The 18,841-nt window shown below is 50.9% G+C and overlaps 9 protein-coding genes across 9 annotated transcripts; 6 read left to right on the top strand and 3 right to left on the bottom strand.

Moving 5' to 3' along the window:
• Nucleotides 1–1,178: 1,178 nt before the first annotated feature.
• On the top strand, nucleotides 1,179–1,832 carry SNOG_13176 (hypothetical protein; the record flags this gene model as incomplete). Its single annotated transcript, XM_001803336.1, has 1 exon — nucleotides 1,179–1,832. One exon carries the CDS (start codon nucleotides 1,179–1,181, stop codon nucleotides 1,830–1,832), a length of 654 nt encoding a protein of 217 aa, XP_001803388.1.
• A 984-nt stretch (nucleotides 1,833–2,816) lies between these two features.
• On the bottom strand, nucleotides 2,817–3,692 carry SNOG_13175 (hypothetical protein; the record flags this gene model as incomplete). The annotated part of the gene is made up of 1 exon (XM_001803335.1): nucleotides 2,817–3,692. One exon carries the CDS (start codon nucleotides 3,690–3,692, stop codon nucleotides 2,817–2,819), a length of 876 nt encoding a protein of 291 aa, XP_001803387.1.
• Nucleotides 3,693–4,359: 667 nt separating this feature from the next.
• On the top strand, nucleotides 4,360–5,557 carry SNOG_13174 (hypothetical protein). The gene has a single exon (XM_001803334.1). It carries the CDS (start codon nucleotides 4,371–4,373, stop codon nucleotides 5,499–5,501), a length of 1,131 nt encoding a protein of 376 aa, XP_001803386.1. The 5' UTR covers nucleotides 4,360–4,370; the 3' UTR covers nucleotides 5,502–5,557.
• Nucleotides 5,558–7,140: 1,583 nt separating this feature from the next.
• SNOG_13173 (hypothetical protein) lies at nucleotides 7,141–7,623 on the top strand (the record flags this gene model as incomplete). The annotated part of the gene is made up of 2 exons (XM_001803333.1): nucleotides 7,141–7,256; nucleotides 7,338–7,623. The coding sequence occupies 2 exons, from the start codon at nucleotides 7,141–7,143 to the stop codon at nucleotides 7,621–7,623; spliced, it is 402 nt and encodes a 133-aa protein (XP_001803385.1).
• A 2,413-nt stretch (nucleotides 7,624–10,036) lies between these two features.
• Nucleotides 10,037–10,888, bottom strand: SNOG_13172 (hypothetical protein; the record flags this gene model as incomplete). The annotated part of the gene is made up of 1 exon (XM_001803332.1): nucleotides 10,037–10,888. One exon carries the CDS (start codon nucleotides 10,886–10,888, stop codon nucleotides 10,037–10,039), a length of 852 nt encoding a protein of 283 aa, XP_001803384.1.
• Nucleotides 10,889–11,742: 854 nt separating this feature from the next.
• SNOG_13171 (hypothetical protein) lies at nucleotides 11,743–11,838 on the top strand (the record flags this gene model as incomplete). Its single annotated transcript, XM_001803331.1, has 1 exon — nucleotides 11,743–11,838. The coding sequence occupies one exon, from the start codon at nucleotides 11,743–11,745 to the stop codon at nucleotides 11,836–11,838; it is 96 nt and encodes a 31-aa protein (XP_001803383.1).
• A 253-nt stretch (nucleotides 11,839–12,091) lies between these two features.
• SNOG_13170 (hypothetical protein) lies at nucleotides 12,092–13,084 on the top strand (the record flags this gene model as incomplete). Its single annotated transcript, XM_001803330.1, has 3 exons — nucleotides 12,092–12,273; nucleotides 12,424–12,611; nucleotides 12,867–13,084. 3 exons carry the CDS (start codon nucleotides 12,092–12,094, stop codon nucleotides 13,082–13,084), a joined length of 588 nt encoding a protein of 195 aa, XP_001803382.1.
• A 3,447-nt stretch (nucleotides 13,085–16,531) lies between these two features.
• Nucleotides 16,532–17,566, top strand: SNOG_13169 (hypothetical protein; the record flags this gene model as incomplete). Its single annotated transcript, XM_001803329.1, has 1 exon — nucleotides 16,532–17,566. One exon carries the CDS (start codon nucleotides 16,532–16,534, stop codon nucleotides 17,564–17,566), a length of 1,035 nt encoding a protein of 344 aa, XP_001803381.1.
• Nucleotides 17,567–17,581: 15 nt separating this feature from the next.
• On the bottom strand, nucleotides 17,582–18,652 carry SNOG_13168 (hypothetical protein; the record flags this gene model as incomplete). The annotated part of the gene is made up of 1 exon (XM_001803328.1): nucleotides 17,582–18,652. The coding sequence occupies one exon, from the start codon at nucleotides 18,650–18,652 to the stop codon at nucleotides 17,582–17,584; it is 1,071 nt and encodes a 356-aa protein (XP_001803380.1).
• Nucleotides 18,653–18,841: the final 189 nt, after the last annotated feature.

The raw sequence follows: 18,841 nt of genomic DNA, 5'->3' as shown, positions 1-18,841 counted from the left end.
GAGCTACCTATGGCAGAAGCCGGTAATCATGTGGTCGTTAATCCTTCCCGAGCTCAGGATCTCCGTATTCTTGCCGGTGTTTCGAACACTAAAGTACCAATTGTTACTATTAGCTTTATCTGTCGCACATATACCGCAGATTGGACCGCTAACAAGCGAACCTAATAGCATAGTTGCCACAGTAGAGAGGCTATCGAGGGCGAATTGCTAGCTCGACGTAGCGGGGCCATTTTATAGCACTTTGCTGATGCGAATGGCAGTAAGACTACCATAGCCGCTGCAAGTACGTGTCTAGCTATTTCAAGAGAGGAGCAAGTTGATAGGATAGAATCAGCAAAATCACTAGTAAGGAAGAAGGGGTAGTGATGGTCGTCTCGTTCGGGGTCGTACGCTGCTTATATACCACAGGCCTAGGACTTGCTTCGTACAGCACTAGGACGAATTGAAGCATCGCAATAGCGTTGTTTGTGTTGTCCTCTGCTCCGCCCCTTAAGCAACTGGTAGTTGTCAGCTTCTTGCGGTTGAGAAGAATTCCTCGCCGCCTCCTCGAGAGAGGCACAGGCTGCTTTATAGAGGCACAGCGAGCTATGCTACTGCAGTCCATCTGTGCCTGCAATACTGCCTTGCCGGCCCCTAGGATAATTATAAACACAGAGGCGGCGAGGATAGTAGCAAACATTGCGGCGAAGGCTGCGGCAAAGATTGCGGCACTGCACTAACGTTGTATTCTAACATCCTTTCCGACTGTGGCGAGCAGTACTTTGCCTGCCACCCGCATTGCGCTGCAAACCTAATATGCCTCTGAATACACTGTCTTTACTACGGCGGATCTGTCGCGTCTACCACTGCATTAGGATATACCTAGCAAGCCGGGACACTACCAGCTCGGCGCAACGTTAGAGACTACTTCTAGGCTACGCTCCGCCTGTTACCAATGCAGAAGTGGTAGGTCTGAGGCAGATAGGTTGCTTTGTGGCGGCGCATCCAAAACGAGAATTGGACGCTAGTCCATTACCTGCTTATCACGCGCAACATAGTTGCGGCGTAGTAACGCTAGTCTATTTCCTCATTATTTCTGCTTCCTTACCTACCCAGCTTCTATAAATCTATCGGCATCTACTGCAACGACCCTTCCCAAACAACCCTATCAAACTGTAGAGTTATTCAAAACTACAATGATGTCATCTACTCATCAAACTCGTGAATCACAAGGCTCGCGCCCTACATCGCCTGTTCAACCTACCGATACTGCTTCAACGACGGCAAATCTACTCAAGGAAGAGCAGCCCTATTCGAGGGATCCTTTTGCTCCTAACTACCGCTACTTAGGGTTTACTGAGCAGCAGAAAGCCGGATGGGTGGAAGAGTGGCCGTTCCCGCTCGTTCCTAACTACTGGGAGATTATTGGGTCAGTTGAGCATGCTGAATACAGTCGAACTAAAGATCAGCTTGATGTGCTGCTTCGCGAGCGCGGGTTATACGAACATTTTTATGAGATTTTGTATGGCCCGTTCAAGAGCGCAGGAGACGATAAGACGGAAGCGTTAGAACCACAAACTCGAGACAGGGTTGCAGAAGCTAGAGAATATCTCAAAACCGCTGGCGATTCAGAGCCATTATTATGGAGGGCGGAGGAGGTGTGGCGATTGAACAAATGGAGGCAGCCAGTGAATAGAGGCGATGTGAAGGTAGAGAAACTACTTGAGGTTGGAGATGTGATAGGATATAACTGGATTCGGATGCTGCAGGGCATTCATGACTGGGTAAAATACCGTGAAGGAGTAGCTACAGCAGGGGAGGATACAAGGAAAGAACAGAAATCGGGCGGCTAGAACCAGCTTTGTTGATAGCAATCGACGAGCGATGAATATAGGTTAATGCTTCCGGGTAGTTCGCATGTACCAAGATCATGCCTAGGTAATCCGCAGGAGTTGAACCACAATCCAGGAACAGGGATTCAACTTTGCATTAGACAGATACCATTGTGCAACCTAGTTTTCATCTGATATGCAATTTCAACGTCACGCGACAGGCGATGGACACGGTTTAATGCTTCCGGGTAGTTCGCATGTCCCTGGATCACGACCAGCGTGTCATCTCACAAGGCCACGGGCCGGACGAAAAGTGCAGCCTCAACTGAGCGTGCACCATCATAGTTTTAGGTACAAAGCATAGCCACCGTTCATCGGTTCCTTTCTGGCTAATTGGCATCCGTAAGTCTCCTCTGTTGCATGTTCTTAATGTGTGCGGATTGCAGGGTGCTGGACCGTTCGTGCGGGGATACAGAACTCGAGGTTCCCTCTCAAGTTGCAGAAGCCACGAGAGATTCCATAGGTAGCTGATGCAGCTAGACGGCGACAACAGCCTAAGATGGAATAGAAGGACAACGAGAAAAAGCTGCGAATACCTCGAGGTTGTTCTAAGGCCACGCGACAGACTTGTACCAATCTGCACACATGATCGATTGTTCATCGATCATCGTTACCATTTTGGCATGCTGGCGCAGTAGATGCAGACCTGTGTCCTGACAGCCACCACGTAGCGCAACAATTCGTGCCTGTTCTTACGCACTACAGTGAACAGGATGTTGCAGTGATAGCTAAGGCTGTCTGTATTTAAGGCATATTTAGAGATTTATCACGATCTGACAAAACTTTAAAGCGATGCAGGCTAGTGTATCGTATGCCAGATAGTCTCTAAGGACGAATTAAGTTTAAGCAGAGCGTAGTGTCGCTCAAGTGATCATGCCTTCATTTATTGCTGTCATAAATATCGCTACAGAAAACGTAATTCAACAAATTCCTCCATGTTGCGCATTAGTAGTAACTGCCATTGCTCCACTGCTCCTCAAATTCTGCATCCTCTATTCCCGGCCCAAACACAGCTCGTACAGCGTCGCCGCGGTTATGTCCAAACTCGATTGCCTTCGTTTCCCGTGCACTTATACTCTCCTGGCAAATTGGATAGTCTTCTGCGACTCTACGCAAGACAAACCGGAAGCCGCCGTGCTCTTCAAATAAGGCCTTAGCGAGCTGCCGAAGTGTTCCAACTGTGGCACCTGGGATGCATTCTTTTGGAGCTCTGATCGCAACCTCAATTGAGGGAACCGAGTCTGTCGTCGCGCGCTGGTGATCAAGACTTCGGAACCACAGCTCTGTCATCCGAGCGAGCTTGGCGTAATCGGGATCATTTTCGGGATTATAGCGTGCACCTCCGGCACCCATGCCTGTGCCAAGATACGGCACACCGCCGAGGGCTTTGCGAGCTTTGACCGCGCGTCTCGCAAGGTAACGTGATATGTGCCAGAGGGGACCACCGCTTTTGTGTATGCTGACACCCTGCGACAAGTCGATGATCCAGCGTGGTGGTGTCTCCAGAATGTCGAGCACTTTCTTTCTAATGATGGCACTGGCTTCAGCGTGAACTTGACGACAGGTCAGGAGTATGGAGAGATCGAGGTATTTGGAAACAGTTGTAAAGGAGCGGCCCTTCGAAGATGCAGGCGTATTGGTAGAGGTATTGAAGTCATGTCGTTTGATTTGAACAGGTAGACACTCATATACCATGAGGCGAATTTCAATTGGGAGCTTTTGGAAGGGGAATGGCCGTTGGGAATCCATCGTGTGTGCTTTTGGTATGATGAGGGACTGAAGTCTGGCCGAGAAGGTCTTAAGGGTTTTGTGGAGAGCCATGTTGACAGAGTGGGGTAAGCTGGGGTGATGTGGGTATGGGGAACATTGGGGTCTCGGCTCAGATCTAGTCTCTCGGCCCACCGAGAACAACTTCCCACCTTCCTCCTTAGGTATAACAAAATGTGTCCCTGCATTTGGCGACGCTGTCACGAGCAGAACGCATGATGGGTTTAAGGTAACGACGACAGTGGTGCCCAGGTGGGTAACATTCCGTGTGCACCGGAATCGGAGCTGGTACAGGATATGGGCCTGCATCTGTAGATGCCCGATATATCGCGACTCCCAACGAACACTGACTGATAAGGCTCCTACACTTTATCGATACCACCTGCCAAGCTGATCACATCAGCAATCCTTCTTGCCCAGGTGCCGTTTCCTTGAGGTTGTACCTCCCCATTTGCTCACACGAAAGTTCCCATCTTCTCTGTTCTGTCTGACTGTACTGTAATGACGTATCTGCGACCAGTTAGCACGAAGACAAGTACCGAATGCAGCGGCGTAGTGTTGCACCATGTATGATACCAATCAGATCGCGTGTATCCCCGCGGAGATGAGATCAGCGTGTCGCGCTAGGCATGGAACCTCGGCATCTGCGAAATCACAGATGGGCTTCACAAGACGATATAACATCAGACTTCTCACAATTTAACACCTGGTGACCGTGACCAATACCACGCAATGGCAATTGTCAATTCGCAACCTTTCAAGGGCATCTACGCCTTGCTCGCCATTGGTTATGAACTCGCGCGTCTTCCCATCTTCTTGGTCAAATACCTCACCAGCTATGGTCGCCAACATCCAGAATGGACATTCCGCCAAGCTCTCATGGTCCGCGTTTTCTTCTCCGCGCTCAGCCACGTCGCGACCATACATGTAAAGACTGCACTTCCGCTCTCGGCCGGCAAAGAGAGCGAACGTTGGATCACCATCAAGCCAGCAAAAGACGACAAATACAAAGGACCACTGCGAAGCAACCCTGATGTCAAGCCAGTAGAAATTGGTGCTACTTGGTACCCTGCGCCACTCACCGCTACCAGCGACAAGAGCAACATCAAGCTTATCCTACACATTCACGGTGGCGCATTTGTGATTGGCGATGGACGATCACAGGACAGTGGTCCTTTTGCTCAGAAGCTGCTCAAACACGCTGGCGCTACGCACGTCTTGTGTCCTCAGTACCGTCTCTCGACCCTTCCTGCTTCAAAGACGTCGAACCCGTTCCCGGCGGGTCTCGTGGACAGCTTGACAACCTACCTCTACCTCATCAACGACCTCCACATCTCGCCAAAGGACATTGTGATCTCCGGTGACTCAGCTGGAGGAAATCTCGCCATCGCCTTGGTTCGCTACATCACCGAGCACGGCCCTGATCTGGATATCCCCAGTCCATCCGCCGCTCTCCTGTGGTCTCCATGGATCGACCCTTCTGACGATAGCTGCTCTTTCGTACACGACAACGCAAACTACGCCACCGACTACCTCTCATCTGCATTCACCCTATGGGGAGTGCACGCATACGCCGGTCTGCCTGGTCTCAAGACGCTATCACAACCATACGTCAACAACAAGCTCAAGATGTTCAAGACTGAGGTGCCATTGTGGGTTCACGCTGGTGGCGCGGAGATGTTGTTCGCCGATGACAAGGAGTGGGCGGAGAACATGAAGAAAGCTGGAAACGATGTGACTTGGGCGGTTGAGAAGCATGCGCCACATGATATCATGGCTGTAGGGCATATGATGGGCTTTCAGAAGGAGGCAGTCAACTCAGCTAAGCAGGCTGGTGAGTGGTTGAGGAGTCTGAAGAAGTAGCGAGTAAACAAGTCAGCAGATAGCACAGGCAGGTAACCGTTCAACTCTTCAAGATTGTTTGCATTTATCATGCGTGACAAATTCTTCATGTTTGGAGTATAGTAGATAATGTTTACGAGTCAAAGATCTGTCCCATTCCCATGGCCGCGACACCTTACCTGGTACACAAGCAAGTCTTGCATATGCCACTATCATTGCGCGAGCTTTGCGTCGTGAATCCTCGTAACGCAATGCCCTTTGACCTCCACATATACTATCTGAGTAGATGTGGTGCTCGTGGTAGCCTTTGTCGGACATTCACACGTCCGCACCCACTGTCCGACACGAATACGTTTGCCCACCTCGGCCTTGAAGGGGCGCACCGATGGTTTGTCGGACCGAGAAGCGATCGCTCTTGAAGTCTATGCAACTACATTTTCTCGTGTGAGTTCTAGCTTGCAGCAATTTTCTTCCGGAGCGTGCGCTTCCACAGTGGAGCGCGTTGGCTGACACTTGTCATCCGGAATAGTAAAAGTCAACTTCATGTACATGCAGATTGTCACCAACGCGATCGCAGTAATGCTTGACACTTCAGCTACACACGGAATGTAACCACAAATACAATACAGACCTCTGCGCCTGTTAAAGTTGTGGCGGAGAAGTGCCGCAGGACATCCCGCGGTCTCCACCAAGGTCCGCACGCACGGCAGCCGGACCGGATGAGTTTCTGTCATGTCAGATACCCTACTCCACAGATCTTCCTGCTGCATACACGTCGCCGGAGCATGACTGCTATATTGCGTCTATCGCTTTGATGCATTCTGCACAGTTGGGAGAGCAAAATTGTGTCGGAGGTGTCATCTCACCATGTGCACGGACACGGTGCCTGCAACATCTGCCTGCGAACATCCGCCACAATTACACTGCCCCACCATTTCACCTACAATCTATTCTATTCAATGTTTTTACTCGTAGAGCTCGATTATCTTACCAATCACAGCTGCGCTTCTTACGGATGGGCACAAAATATAGTTTAATGCTCCCGGCCAACGTCGCAAGCCTTTTGACACTTCGGCAGTCACAAGCCACCTGGGCACCACTCCGGAAGAATGGCACTACGCCACCGGTTCACTTACACTTTATTGCACGAGATGACTGTCTTCGCAGAGTCTACTTGTCTTGAAATATACAGTCGCGCTTTCGGGGGATGCGCATGAAGTATAGTTCAATGCTCCCGGCTATCTACCTATGTTCCCATGTCGCCGACAGCTGGGCAGTCACAAACCACCTCTCCGGAAGAGTTATAACACACCACCTTTTCGCCCATGCTTTACCACATAGGAGAATCATCTTCATCGAATTCTATCGTCTTGGACCACATACTTACGCGTTCTGGAAATGGGTATGAAGTCTAGTTTAATGCTCCCGGCTAACTGCGTAATTGCCCGTGTTGTCGACACATGGGCAGTCATTCGCCACCGCCCGGAAGAGTTCCACCATGCCACCGTTCCACCTACGCTCTGATGTATACCGTAGTCATCTTCGTATGGCCTTTCCGTTGTCAAACATGCGACTGCGCTTTCTGGATGTGGAGACGCGTTAGATGTACTTTAATGCTTCCGGCTACACATGATGTGCTAACTGAAGCTCTACAGAAATAATGACAATGTTTTCTGGGCAGCGTAGATCCTGCGCGCAGTCGCTATTGACACCTAGCACCGGTGTTATGAGCTTCACGAATCAGCTCACGACGATGACAGAACTGCATCACCCTAAGTCAGTGTAACATGACCGGGCAGCAATCTCGGTGATGGAGAGCATGTATGAGTCCAGGTATTGGCTGCTTCAGGATGACAGCTGCGCCAAAGATACTGAGCTTGTCGTTGAACTCAGCCTTGTGTCACGGCAACTCGTCCAAGGCACCTGTGAACCGTCCCTTTTGTTCTCTACATCCGATACATCCTACAACCAAATTGTCATATTGCTCAAAAATGAAGGCCGTGATCACTCTCATCAACACCGCAGCATTGGCGAATGCATTGCTTCCAAGGCTCGTGGGTCTTCGCGGCTATCCACTCTTCATCGTTTCAGCCGTGACGTGCTCGCCGCAACAGCGAAGTTCACCAACCAAGGAACGAAGTAAATTCACGATTTCTGTTCTCCTATGAGAGAGAAGATGCTGCAGAATAAGCATGGAGTCCACGACTTGATCGACCGGAACTGCAGCGACGTGCGAAATTCGAGCAGAACAAGATCGGTACAAGAAGGGCTACACTCTTCCAAGCAGCTCCTGATGCTGGCATTGAATGCCGCACAGCTGTTGGTATCTCAAAGTTTCCTCTGGCCGCCGCTGGTCTCAAAAAAAAAAGTCGCATCATGCCAAAGTTACTTATGATTATACAACAGATATCCATAGCTCACGACGGCTAAGTCCAATCACCTACAAGCTCTGTGACCGCTACTTGAGATGTCGTGTGTGACATTGAACGCGCTGTATCGCCGAATGATCGCCAAAGTTCCATCAACACTTTTCCAGATATTCCATGCCGAGCTACCTTTGTCAACTTCACATGTACGCCGTTGTTGAATCATGGGCCCTGCGAAACAAAGCATGCGGCAATATAGATTTTGATCATGCTCAGTCCGATTTAGGTAGTTATTTTTCACTTGGATATTACTCACCAGCATTAAGACCACAGCCTCATGGGGTCCACTTTATGGTGTGTTAGGCTCTTGGATTCTCAGGGATCATCGATGAAGTCGACTGCGAGAGACTCTACAAAACGCTGCTGTTGTTGAAACAGGATCCAAAACGGGAATGCTGGGTGTGTAAGTATTTGACTACTTCGCACTTGGGCACAGGAGTGATTACCGTCGATGAGTTCTTGAGATATGGCATTACACTCTTCTTTCCGCCATCAGGCCTGATAGCTTCAGATGGTCATTGCAGAGGCTAACCGTGCTGTATGTCATGCTTCTCGAAGAACGTGCGGACCCGACCATTCCAACAGGATTTGGTTGTTAGGCCACATTTTCCATGTTGGTTGCAACACTTTTAACAAGATGCTGATGCAGATGTGCCAGTGGGACCATAGCAGGGTATTTTTGATCGCAGCATTTCACATGCCGGTATTCTAGTGGCCACGCTTTCCCGCGATGGGCTTGAGATGACTACTATTCATGATGGTATGCTTCGTGACAGCACTTCCAATCTAGCTTGACAGCCCGAAATCAATCCAAGGTACGGTATGAGTAGAGCTTGCTGGGGTGCAACTCCACTGCCTTAGGCTGCTGCTTATTCCGAAGAAGGTGGGATCACTGCGCTTCTTGCCACCAGAGCAGATATGAATATATCTAGCAAACATGGTCGATCTGTGCTTCACTGAGTTGTCGAACAACGTCTGGATAGTGTTGTGGGACCATATTCTCCGCTGCCGCAGATCTTCGAATACATTCTGATATGACATCTGCTCTCATATCGTGTTGTCTAGCTGCAATCACATCGAGCGACCCTATGCAGCTGTCTCGACGGCGGAGTCTTGACTGGGAGACCTAAAGCACCTCAGGAAACATTGCGTTCATGTACGTAGCTAAACGCGACCTTCTTGATATCTGTAAAATGCTACTCAGCGATAAAGCAGGTATAGATATGTTTGAACTTGTTGGCGAGAATGTGATATTCTATGCAATTCTTCAACAATCACCCCACACTTGAACGCCTGATCCATCGAGGCGCTTCCTGCATCGTCCTAGACAAGTACAGCCATCCCATTCTCTATTCGACAGCAATCAAAGCTGATATGGGTGCTATGAACATACTATGGAAAGCACGCATCGACGGTCTGTTCATGTAGCATAGCGCAGCTACTCATTACTAGGAACAGTCCGAATACAGGGATAGATATTCTCACGACCGAAGAGCTCTTTATAGACCGCTGGTTAACAGTGTAATTCTGTGTCAGGATTCACCAACATTGTCACCGCCATTGGCCGGTCATACTCGCTTCGACGCACTAAGCGCGTATCTACGAAACCTGGATGAAGACACACTGGTATGCTTGGAAGCGGTTCCGATGGATGTGTCAACTTGATGGATTTGTGGTCGATCAAACCCAGGTCACGGCACGAAGACGAGGGTGGTGATTTCATAGTGGATGTGCAAGCCAAATGTTTACCAGAAAAACTACAGCTATGGTTAGTGTCTTCAATCAGGACCGTCATTCTGGGCCACCAATGTTCTCACACTGCAGCAGCCGGCACTAGTGGAAATGTGGCAGGGTCACATACAGACAGATTAGAGGATTAGAGGCAGTTTCTTAAATTTAGATCGGCATACCCAGAAGGGGTTTCCGTAATTATATTGAAGAATCCACCACATGCGCATGCCATACGTTCAGAGACCGTATGTCGAAGACGAGCGTCCGATGACCGCTCGTCAAAAGTAAGAAAGTCGAGCGTCCTTGCGACGCTCGACAGGAACATCGAATGAAGAAGCATTACCGAACGTTGCAGGAGACCGTTCGTCGAAAAAGGAACAAGATTAAATGCAAGACGAATTATGCAAAAAATGCCTCATCCGGGGTCTCAATAACACCTTCGGATGGTGCTACTGTGGCCGGGGGTGCGGAGGTTGGTACTGGGATGCCACCAGACTGCTGGGTATCATCATCTGAGGGTGCTGCGGCGGCCGGAGATGGAGAAGACGTTTCTGGGATACCACCGGATTGCTGGGTAGCATTGTCAGACGGTGCTGCTGTGGCGGCCGGGGGCGCGGAGGATGTTTCTGAGTAGACACTAGGCTGATGGCGAAGAGGCACACTTTCGTGGACTTGCTCTGTGGTTATGCCGTTGTACTTCCGTTTCTCAGACATGTGAGGAGTTCTTGTCGGAGGATTCTTCTGTGCATGGTCGGACTTTGCTTTGTCGTCATTGCCAATGACTTCCCAGAAGTTTTTCCAGGTCTTGGTGCCCGCAGAGGCTTCAGCGGTGTTGGATTCTGGGCCTTGAGCTAGAGGCGCAACTGTAACTGGAGGAGGTCCTGGTAAAGGCATGTTGGAAGCTTCGCGTGGAGTTGGCCCTGGCGGATGGCTAGCTTGTGCTCCACGCAATTGTGCTGGAGTGGGACCAATGCTGGAAGGGAAGCTGGGCATGCGGATTTCAGGTATGTTGTTGACGCCTGTGAGCTCAATACTGGCCATCAAGTTCCGAATGACTCTGTGCGTAACACCGCGTTTGCCAACGACGAAATCAACGACAGCCTGTTGCAGGTTGTGGTTGTTGCGATACTTGGACGGGTCCTGGATGTGCGGGCAGCGCATGTACTTGACATTTCCGGGGGTGAGGGCGTAGACGCCCCAGCATGGGTACTGATGTTCATCCGCGGCAAGATTCAGCAAGCCATTCCTCATGTAGAAACTGTTGGGGTGATGAGGCCTGTCGTTGTTCCGAGGATACTCGTTTTCGTCAAGCTGCCGAGAAAACCTGTGCATAGGTACAGGGAGCATGCCGCCCGGTCTCTGGTCAAGAACGGCAAAAGTACACATACTCTGTGGAGATACTGTATGAGATGTTCTGGTGGTGTCTGAAATGAATTCTGTTTGGTGGCCATGTTGACCAGGAGAGGGTTGCATGTCGTCCGACAGTATATGGTGCGACATGGCTGTACTCGTTAGCATTCGCACGAAAATGGGCGTGGTCATCTCACTTGGAGTTGTTGAGTGAAGGAAACTTGCAATTCCGTGACGTGACAACTGCTCATGGAAGGCACGACAGATTAGCGCGACGCGACAGCACGTGACGACGTGTGCACTACAAACAAAATAGATTCCTGTCCGTAAAACCACGTCCTCGCTCGAGCGCTTTCAGTCCTAGGATAAGTTGAATTTTTCATTGAAGCCAGGAATAGAGACTCTAAAGTTCCTGTCGTTGTCCTGTCATGCATCTTGGGCATGGAGTACGAATGTGAGCAGATGCTCCGACTCTATTGATATCATTACCCATTGATAGAGGAGCCACCCAACGATCAGATATGACAGACGCGCAAGGTTGGAATCGTAATCGCCAGGGCTTTTGCATATAGCAATACATTTTTGATGCTCGAAACCTTTCCGGAGTTGCGTTAGGTAGGTCGCGTTGGTCCAGTGTCCGCGCAGTGCTCATAGCCCCGTCCGACCCTATATAAAATGCCCCCAGTGAAAAGCATCACCAATATGAGAGATTTTCTTGAGTTCGGCATATGAATCTCGATTGCACGGGCTCTATCATGGCTTTTGTCGACGAGCTGAGGGCACACAACTATGGCGGGCGTTGGCGTATCCTTCGGGCGAATGCATCCGGTGCAAAGTCCAACTTGTTGTGACCAGAATGCCGGGAGACCACATGTGGCAGGATTATCAAGAGACTCGGCTCACATTACTACTATAAAGTGCTTGTTGGGGTTCGGTGTACACGTGCGGACATTCAATGTTGTCACTTGCCGCCATTGGCGCTAAGCTCGTTTCAACACGAAGGCACAATGAGTGAGACCGCATCCGATTGCATTGATTGCATCCGCCCCAGCACCTAACATTCCACCCTTTCAGCACGATATTCAACTGTTAATTCTGATCTTAATGAACCAATGGACAATCCAAAATCCGCAATCAGGTCACCAATACCAGACCGCAGGGTCGCCAGGTGTTCACACTCCGGCGGGACTCGTGAACGCCGGCAGAGCAGATTACCGTGCTACTGCATCAGGCTCACAGTTTGTGAGGCAGCATCAGGACCCTCGAGTGGGCGCTACTACCAGGCGGTAGATTTCAGAAGTCGTCAAACGGCAGGAGCTCGTCTATGGGCGATGATACCATTCTCAACCACTTGCAGAACGTCACTGGCTTGGATATTCAAGAGGAAAACCATGATTCCTTGATGACAACTCAATATCGAAAGCTAGAGGTCTCAGTTTTACCGCACTGTCTCACGCCGTCAGTCATGTCGCGTTGGCTGAGCTATACCCTGTGCCGCTGGGTGCAACAAACGACGAGGCGCTGGAATGGTTGCAATTATTGAAACAGAAGACGACGGTCAAGTTGGATCCCCAGGTGAACGCATTTGACTACAGAATACTGGCCATCCGGACTGAGGAAAGGAGTAAGAACAACGAGCCGTTGGAAGGGCAAGACAAATCGGATGGATAGCTATGAGTGAGGTGCCGTTAGACAGTGGCATAATTCGTGTCCGCTCGCACATGCGCGAAGCGATACGATAGTCTTTAGGGGCGTCCTAAGAAATCTATAAAGAAGCCTGAATGTATCTAATTCGCTAAGAGATCCTGACTACTCGTGCATAAAGTCTTGAACATATCTAGGCTATCTCTTCGCCTTGTCGTTAGGTGAAGACGGACAGGAACTTTGCTGGGGCCTGGTGGCGCACTGGGCTGCGCTGGACCGCATTGTCCTGCTTTGAACACCTCGCATCTTCGTGCAGATGCTCACAACCGTCGACCCGACGCGAGAGATGGTGGGATTGATTATCTCATTCGCGGTGAGGAGATCTCGATGGACCAGAAGCAGGAGCAGGCAGACGCCGATCCGCAGCCGCAACCGCAGCTGCAGGACAACTGATTGCCCCAAAATAAGAAACCTGTAAGAAGTTGCGCAATCGAATTCCAATACATCATCTTCTTGCGAATAAATTCGTCCTCAACTTGGCTAGGAAGGCGGACCAGAAGGGCTCTCGAACTCTCGGCATCATCACTGAGCCGGACTGCATCGCAGCTGATGGCGAGACGTCTTGGTTCGACCTGGCACAGAACAAGGAGATTTTCCTCGAGCTCAACTGGTACATAGTAAAAAACCAGATGCAAAGCGAGATGCATCTTAGCTTCGCAGATCGCAACACGGTCAAGAAGGCCTTCTCCCGTAAGGGGCGCTTCGCAAACCTGAACAGGGAATATGTTGGTGTCGGGGCACTTCGAGATCGCCTAACAGGGTGAGGTATCATCTGCGTGCCATCCGATTTGATTCCGACTCGCAGCATCACAAGTGATTATCGCTGCGCCCTGAAATTCGGCTACGTACGTGTAAAGTTTATGTAATAAACCCAAGAAATTCGTAAATAATGCAATGTTGCGAGCGGGTTGTTCATCCGGATGATGTGAGGTGGCATCGATACCTCCCGATGTGAGCAGACCTCCGATGTCACTCCGACGACGATAACAACTGCGCGATCAGCGAAATTTCTAAATGTTGAAGCGGAATTATAATCAGCAGGATTGAATGAGATATTCGCTCGATACGCGGACCAACAGGCGACAGGGTGGACCCAATCAATGCAGGCGGGTGTCTTGGTGTATGCATGCCCAAGGTGCTGACGCAAACCCATCGACCCGGAGAGAAGCACCACAGGTTCGTGGGCCAGCGACTGGGCTATGGCAGCGCTATCATCAACAGAATCAGCGTTCAAGACATCAGTTTAGATGTCAGACTCGTCGGCGTTAGGATGGACCTGATCAATGCGAGCGGATGACTTGGAGTAGTTTCCTTAGTACGCACTAACACCACCTGGGCAGGCCCTATCCGGAGACAATGATGAGCGCGAATTTATCTAGAAACGGTGCATCTATAGCGCTATCGTCATTTAGGTGTATAGTTGATGCTTTTCATCGAAAAACTACAATGATAGGTGTTAGGGTTGTCCTGATCAATGCGTGCGGATGATTTCGTGTGGTTTCCTTAGTGCGTACTAACACCACCTGGGCAAACCCTATCCGGAGACAATAACGAGCGCGAATTTATCTGGAAACGGTGCATCTGTGGCGCTATCGTCACTTAGGTGTACATTTGATGCTTTTCATCGAAAAACTATAATGATAGGTGTTAGGGTTGTCCTGATCAATGCGTGCGGATGATTTCGTGTGGTTTCCTTAGTGCGTACTAACACCACCCCCCACCCGGAGATAATGATAACAGCGCTGACACCCGGCAACGGTGTGCCGTGTCGCTATCTGTATTTGAATCAACAGCCAATTCTCTTCCTTGAAGAAAACACATCGATAGATGTTGGCATGGTCCGGATCAATGTGGGCGGACCACTACGTTAATCCCTGTAATGTGCACCGGCCCTGACACTCCGATACAATTAAGAGAAGCGACATGGGCCGGCATCCATGCTTCCATGGCATCATCAGGAGCAGAATTGATAATTGAAAGCTGGACCAGAAGGACGGAAGATCATCTGCCAGAGCGGGTCCGATCAATATAGGCGGAAACTTCGCGCGATGCCTCTAGTGTAGGAAGTAGTCCCACACTCCGACATTAATAACAGAGGCGGGACGGGCCGCCAACTAAATATCTGCAGCATCATTAGGAGTGGAGTTAGCACCTGACAGTCGTGCTGAAACGACAGGAGTATGGTGTGCAGGGGCGGCGCTGATCAATGTAGGCGGATAGCTGCGTGCGAGGTCTCGCTGTAGAAAGTAGTCCCACACTCCGACAATAATAACAGAAGCGGGACGGGCCAGCAACAAAGTATCTGCAGTTCCATTAGGAGTGGAGTTAGCAGCCGACAGTCATGCTGAAAGGACAGGACATGATGTGCTGGGGTGGCGCTGATCAATGTAGGCGGATAGCTGCGTGCGAGGTCTTGGTGTAGAAAGCAGACCTCGCTGCGACACCAACAACGGCAGCCGTGAGCTTCGACGGCTTTCTGTTGCGACAAACGTTTGCAGGAAGGTCGGCTTGTAAAGACTATTACGGAACCGGTGTGGAGCGGACTGTGATTCCTGGAGCGGTGGGCGTCGGATGGTTTACTTAGGTGGATAAAAACTACCAAAGTCGAGGTCAGCATTCTCGAGCTAAGGTGCTTTGGATAGCTTCATGCTCGTTAATAGTCACTTCCCAAGTCACATGCAACAACAGCCAGTGTTGTCACGGTTGCGAAATGCCGAGAAGGTTGATTTGCAGGTATAGCAAGACCAATGTGCTAGAGATTCTTCATTCGAGAAATCCGCTGAAGCAAGATACTTCGTCATTTAAGGGGCAGTGGATGATGCAGGTCTCCGAGTTTTGACAGCGGGTGAACATATCTCTTCTCTGCTCTATGACGAGCTTGCTCTTCTACGACCATTTTAGCGAGCTTCTCAGGTTGTTCCGATTTTCTTCAGTGAATCGATCCGTTTCATCTTCATTCTTTCCTGCATCTTTGGCGTGACCATCCATCACGTCGAGGACTGCAAACCCCCTTGATACACACCATACAAGTACCCAGCAAATCTCCTGTCCACAACCGTCCCCCTGCAGGAGTACCTTGTGTACACTGTGGATATATCGCACACAATAACGTTCGAACTGCTCTTCGGAAACCACCTTAGATTATGCCGGTATTCTCAGATCAGGTCGCGTTGGACAGCTTCATGTTCGTAGATGGTCACCAAGGCCAGTCTCATGAGGTGATACACTACCTCTGGTGGCCACTCCTCGATGTCTCCTTCAGGTGCTCCAATGCATGGCTCAATATTTCAACTGCACACAACATTGACCAACTCCATGCGCTCCTAAAGATGAGCTGAATCAGATGAGTGCAGTCCTAAACACTGCCTTGGCTGACGCTTCAAAGCCATGAGCGTAGTTGAAAGCACAGTGTATAGTGATTGAACACATTTGCAATTTGGCATCTTCTCTATGCAATGATGATCAAAGAACGAGGGTAGCGATTGACTGTCGGGCGATACGTAGCGGCGTCACGTGACATACGCTCCTCACTGCCATCACCTTCACTCTACCCAGTAGTGGAGGATGACCCCTTTGGTCATAACATACGACTATCACAAGCATAACACCTCCAATAATCACGCCCGCACGCAGCGCATCGCACAAACCTCCCACAACCGCCCTTCACGCCCAACAAAGAGCCACGCTCCCATATCATACACCGGATTGGGCGCGCGCTGCACAAAGCCCCAAACTACCACGACAAAGCCGCCTCACGAGTAATAACAAGTCGATGACATACCATTTTCAATAACAATTCTTTCGATTTCGCATTCAACTTTGTACCTCAACTTCGCAACAATGTCCCACCCAATCCCCACCCTCGTCAACAAAACCATCCACACCACCACAACCACCACCGCCCTCCCCTACCTATCCCTCCCGCTCGACCCCTTAACAAACCTCCTCATCCTCTTCTCCATCCCGCTCCTCGCCCTGCTCGCGCGCCTACGCCCCCGCGCCCCAACCCACCCACTCTCCCAACACCTGCTCCCCTGGCGCACGGATTCCTGGGCCGCGCTATACGGCCTCCTGCGCCTGAGCTACGACAATAAATGGGGGAAGGATCGCAACGCATGGGTGCTATCGCGCAGCCTACACGCGATCTGGCACGACGCGCAGCGGCCGTATCTGGGTCGATTGTTGGCGATGGGGGTGATTCCGCTGAGTATACATGACGGGGGGATGCGCACGGAGAGGTATGAGGGGTGGAAAGTGACGTGGGAAAGGGGGTGGCCGAGGGTGCAGTGGCCGATGTATGTGCAGGCGAGACGTAGGGCGTGTTTTGAGTTTATGGTGGTGAGGGCGGAGGAGGATGAGGCGAGGGGGCGATTTGTGTCGGATTTGGTGACGAGGGTGGTGGAGGGGGAGGCGGGGAGGGATGAGAGGTATGGGGTGACGATGAGGGAGGCGCCGCCGCATCCGGGGATGATAAGGTATTCGTGGTATAATCGGCCGGCGAAGGAAGAGGTTGCGATGCAGGTGGGTGCGAGGAGTGCGGTACCGGCGCTGTTGCCGTTTTTGAAGGATGAGGTGTTGGAGAAGGGGTATGGGGAGAGGGCGAACAGTTTGAGCGTGTTTGTGCACAATAACGACCCGGGCACGATTCCGTTGTTGGAGCTGTCGAGTACCAAGATTGTGAGAGTGGAGGCGATGCATTATGGAGCTTGCGAGCTGGATTCTTTCGTCTTTGGAATGGCGCAAGACGCTGGGTTGGAGGTGATATGGCCGGAGCGAATGTGTCGGGAGGCCGCCCTAGCAGAGATGAGGGAGTGTGGGCTGCCGACCGAAGGGTTGAAGTCCTTCGCATCATCGGTACTCGAGCAGTATCGTTGATCAGTCTCTCTTCGATCAAGCATTTCCCAATTCCAAGCGCTCCTTCATCCATGCGCCAACACTCTGTACGTCCTTCGTCCAGGCATCGTTCGTCTGCTCAGTCCAAAGACCAACTCCCGGTAGCTCGTTGTGCAGTACCTTCCCATGCGCATGCTCTTCGTATATCGCCTTCTCATCGGCATCATGCCAGCGCGTACGGCCTGCGTGAGACTTCAACAAGTGCCGGGCCGTGCTACGCCTGAGCACTTTCACAAGCTCCGCCCCTTGATCGAGCAGCGGACTTTCAGTTCCGGTAGTGATGTTCCATTCTGGGAGACGTAAGTTTGAACCAGCAGCAGGATAGTTGCGTGCGTAGGCTCTACATCTACTCAACATGGGAACTTCTGGAGGTGGTGGTGTCTGGCGATTCACGGAGTTATAGTGGTCCATGGTCATTTGAGCTTCGAAGTCGAGATCTTCGTCGGGCTGATGGGATGCAAACATGTCATCCTGTTGAGGCATCAATAATTGCGCATGTGGCGACCGGAAGAAGTGTATTGGCGCGGCAAAGCGGTCGAGATAGTCCTGCGGTCTGCGGAAAAGGACGTCGCGTTCCGCGGACAGCGTCAACGAGGGTATCACCTTGTTGTCACCGTACCGCTCCCACGCAGTCAGGATAGAAGTCTTTGCAGTTTTCTTCCCAGGCTTGCGGCCACGCTTCTTCTCTGCCAGAACCGGAGACAGCTCCATAATATCACCGTCGGCTTGGAATGACGTCTCATCAGGGGCCATGGGTTCTGGAAGCTCAGAAGGATCAACGGCTGGGAGCTCATCTGGGAAGACCCAGTCTGCGATGGGATTGTTTACAGCAGCAGCAGCAATTCGAGTTTCTCCAAGACGACACTCGGTCAAGGCCAGCATCGTCGCCAGGGAGCCACCGATGAGCTCCCCACACACACCCAGCCGCGCCAAGTATGGTCGATCGAACTTGTCAAGAAGTAGATTCTCTCGAATCCAATCCCAGCCAAAGAGTACATCATGGAATGGCGTCGGGAATTGGAACTCTGGATGATGCACGGTAGTTGATGCGAGCGATAGTAGCAGCATGCCGTCTCGCTCAGCATTGAGATCACCCGCTCTTCTTCATTGTTACAGCCAGGCAGTACAGGCCCAGGCGGAAGATAGACAATGACAGACGATGAGGAAGAGGAGGCACGGAAAATACTGTACCAAGTCTGTCAGCGGTGTTGGCAGTCGAGTAATGCAGGAAGTTGCATCTCGATTCATTGCACGAAG

Source organism: Parastagonospora nodorum (assembly GCF_000146915.1).
Source record: "Parastagonospora nodorum SN15 chromosome Unknown scaffold_25, whole genome shotgun sequence".
In the NCBI taxonomy this organism is placed as follows: domain Eukaryota; kingdom Fungi; phylum Ascomycota; class Dothideomycetes; order Pleosporales; family Phaeosphaeriaceae; genus Parastagonospora; species Parastagonospora nodorum.
Note: the sequence above shows the minus strand (reverse complement) of the source record. Positions and strands in the feature narration are given on the sequence as shown.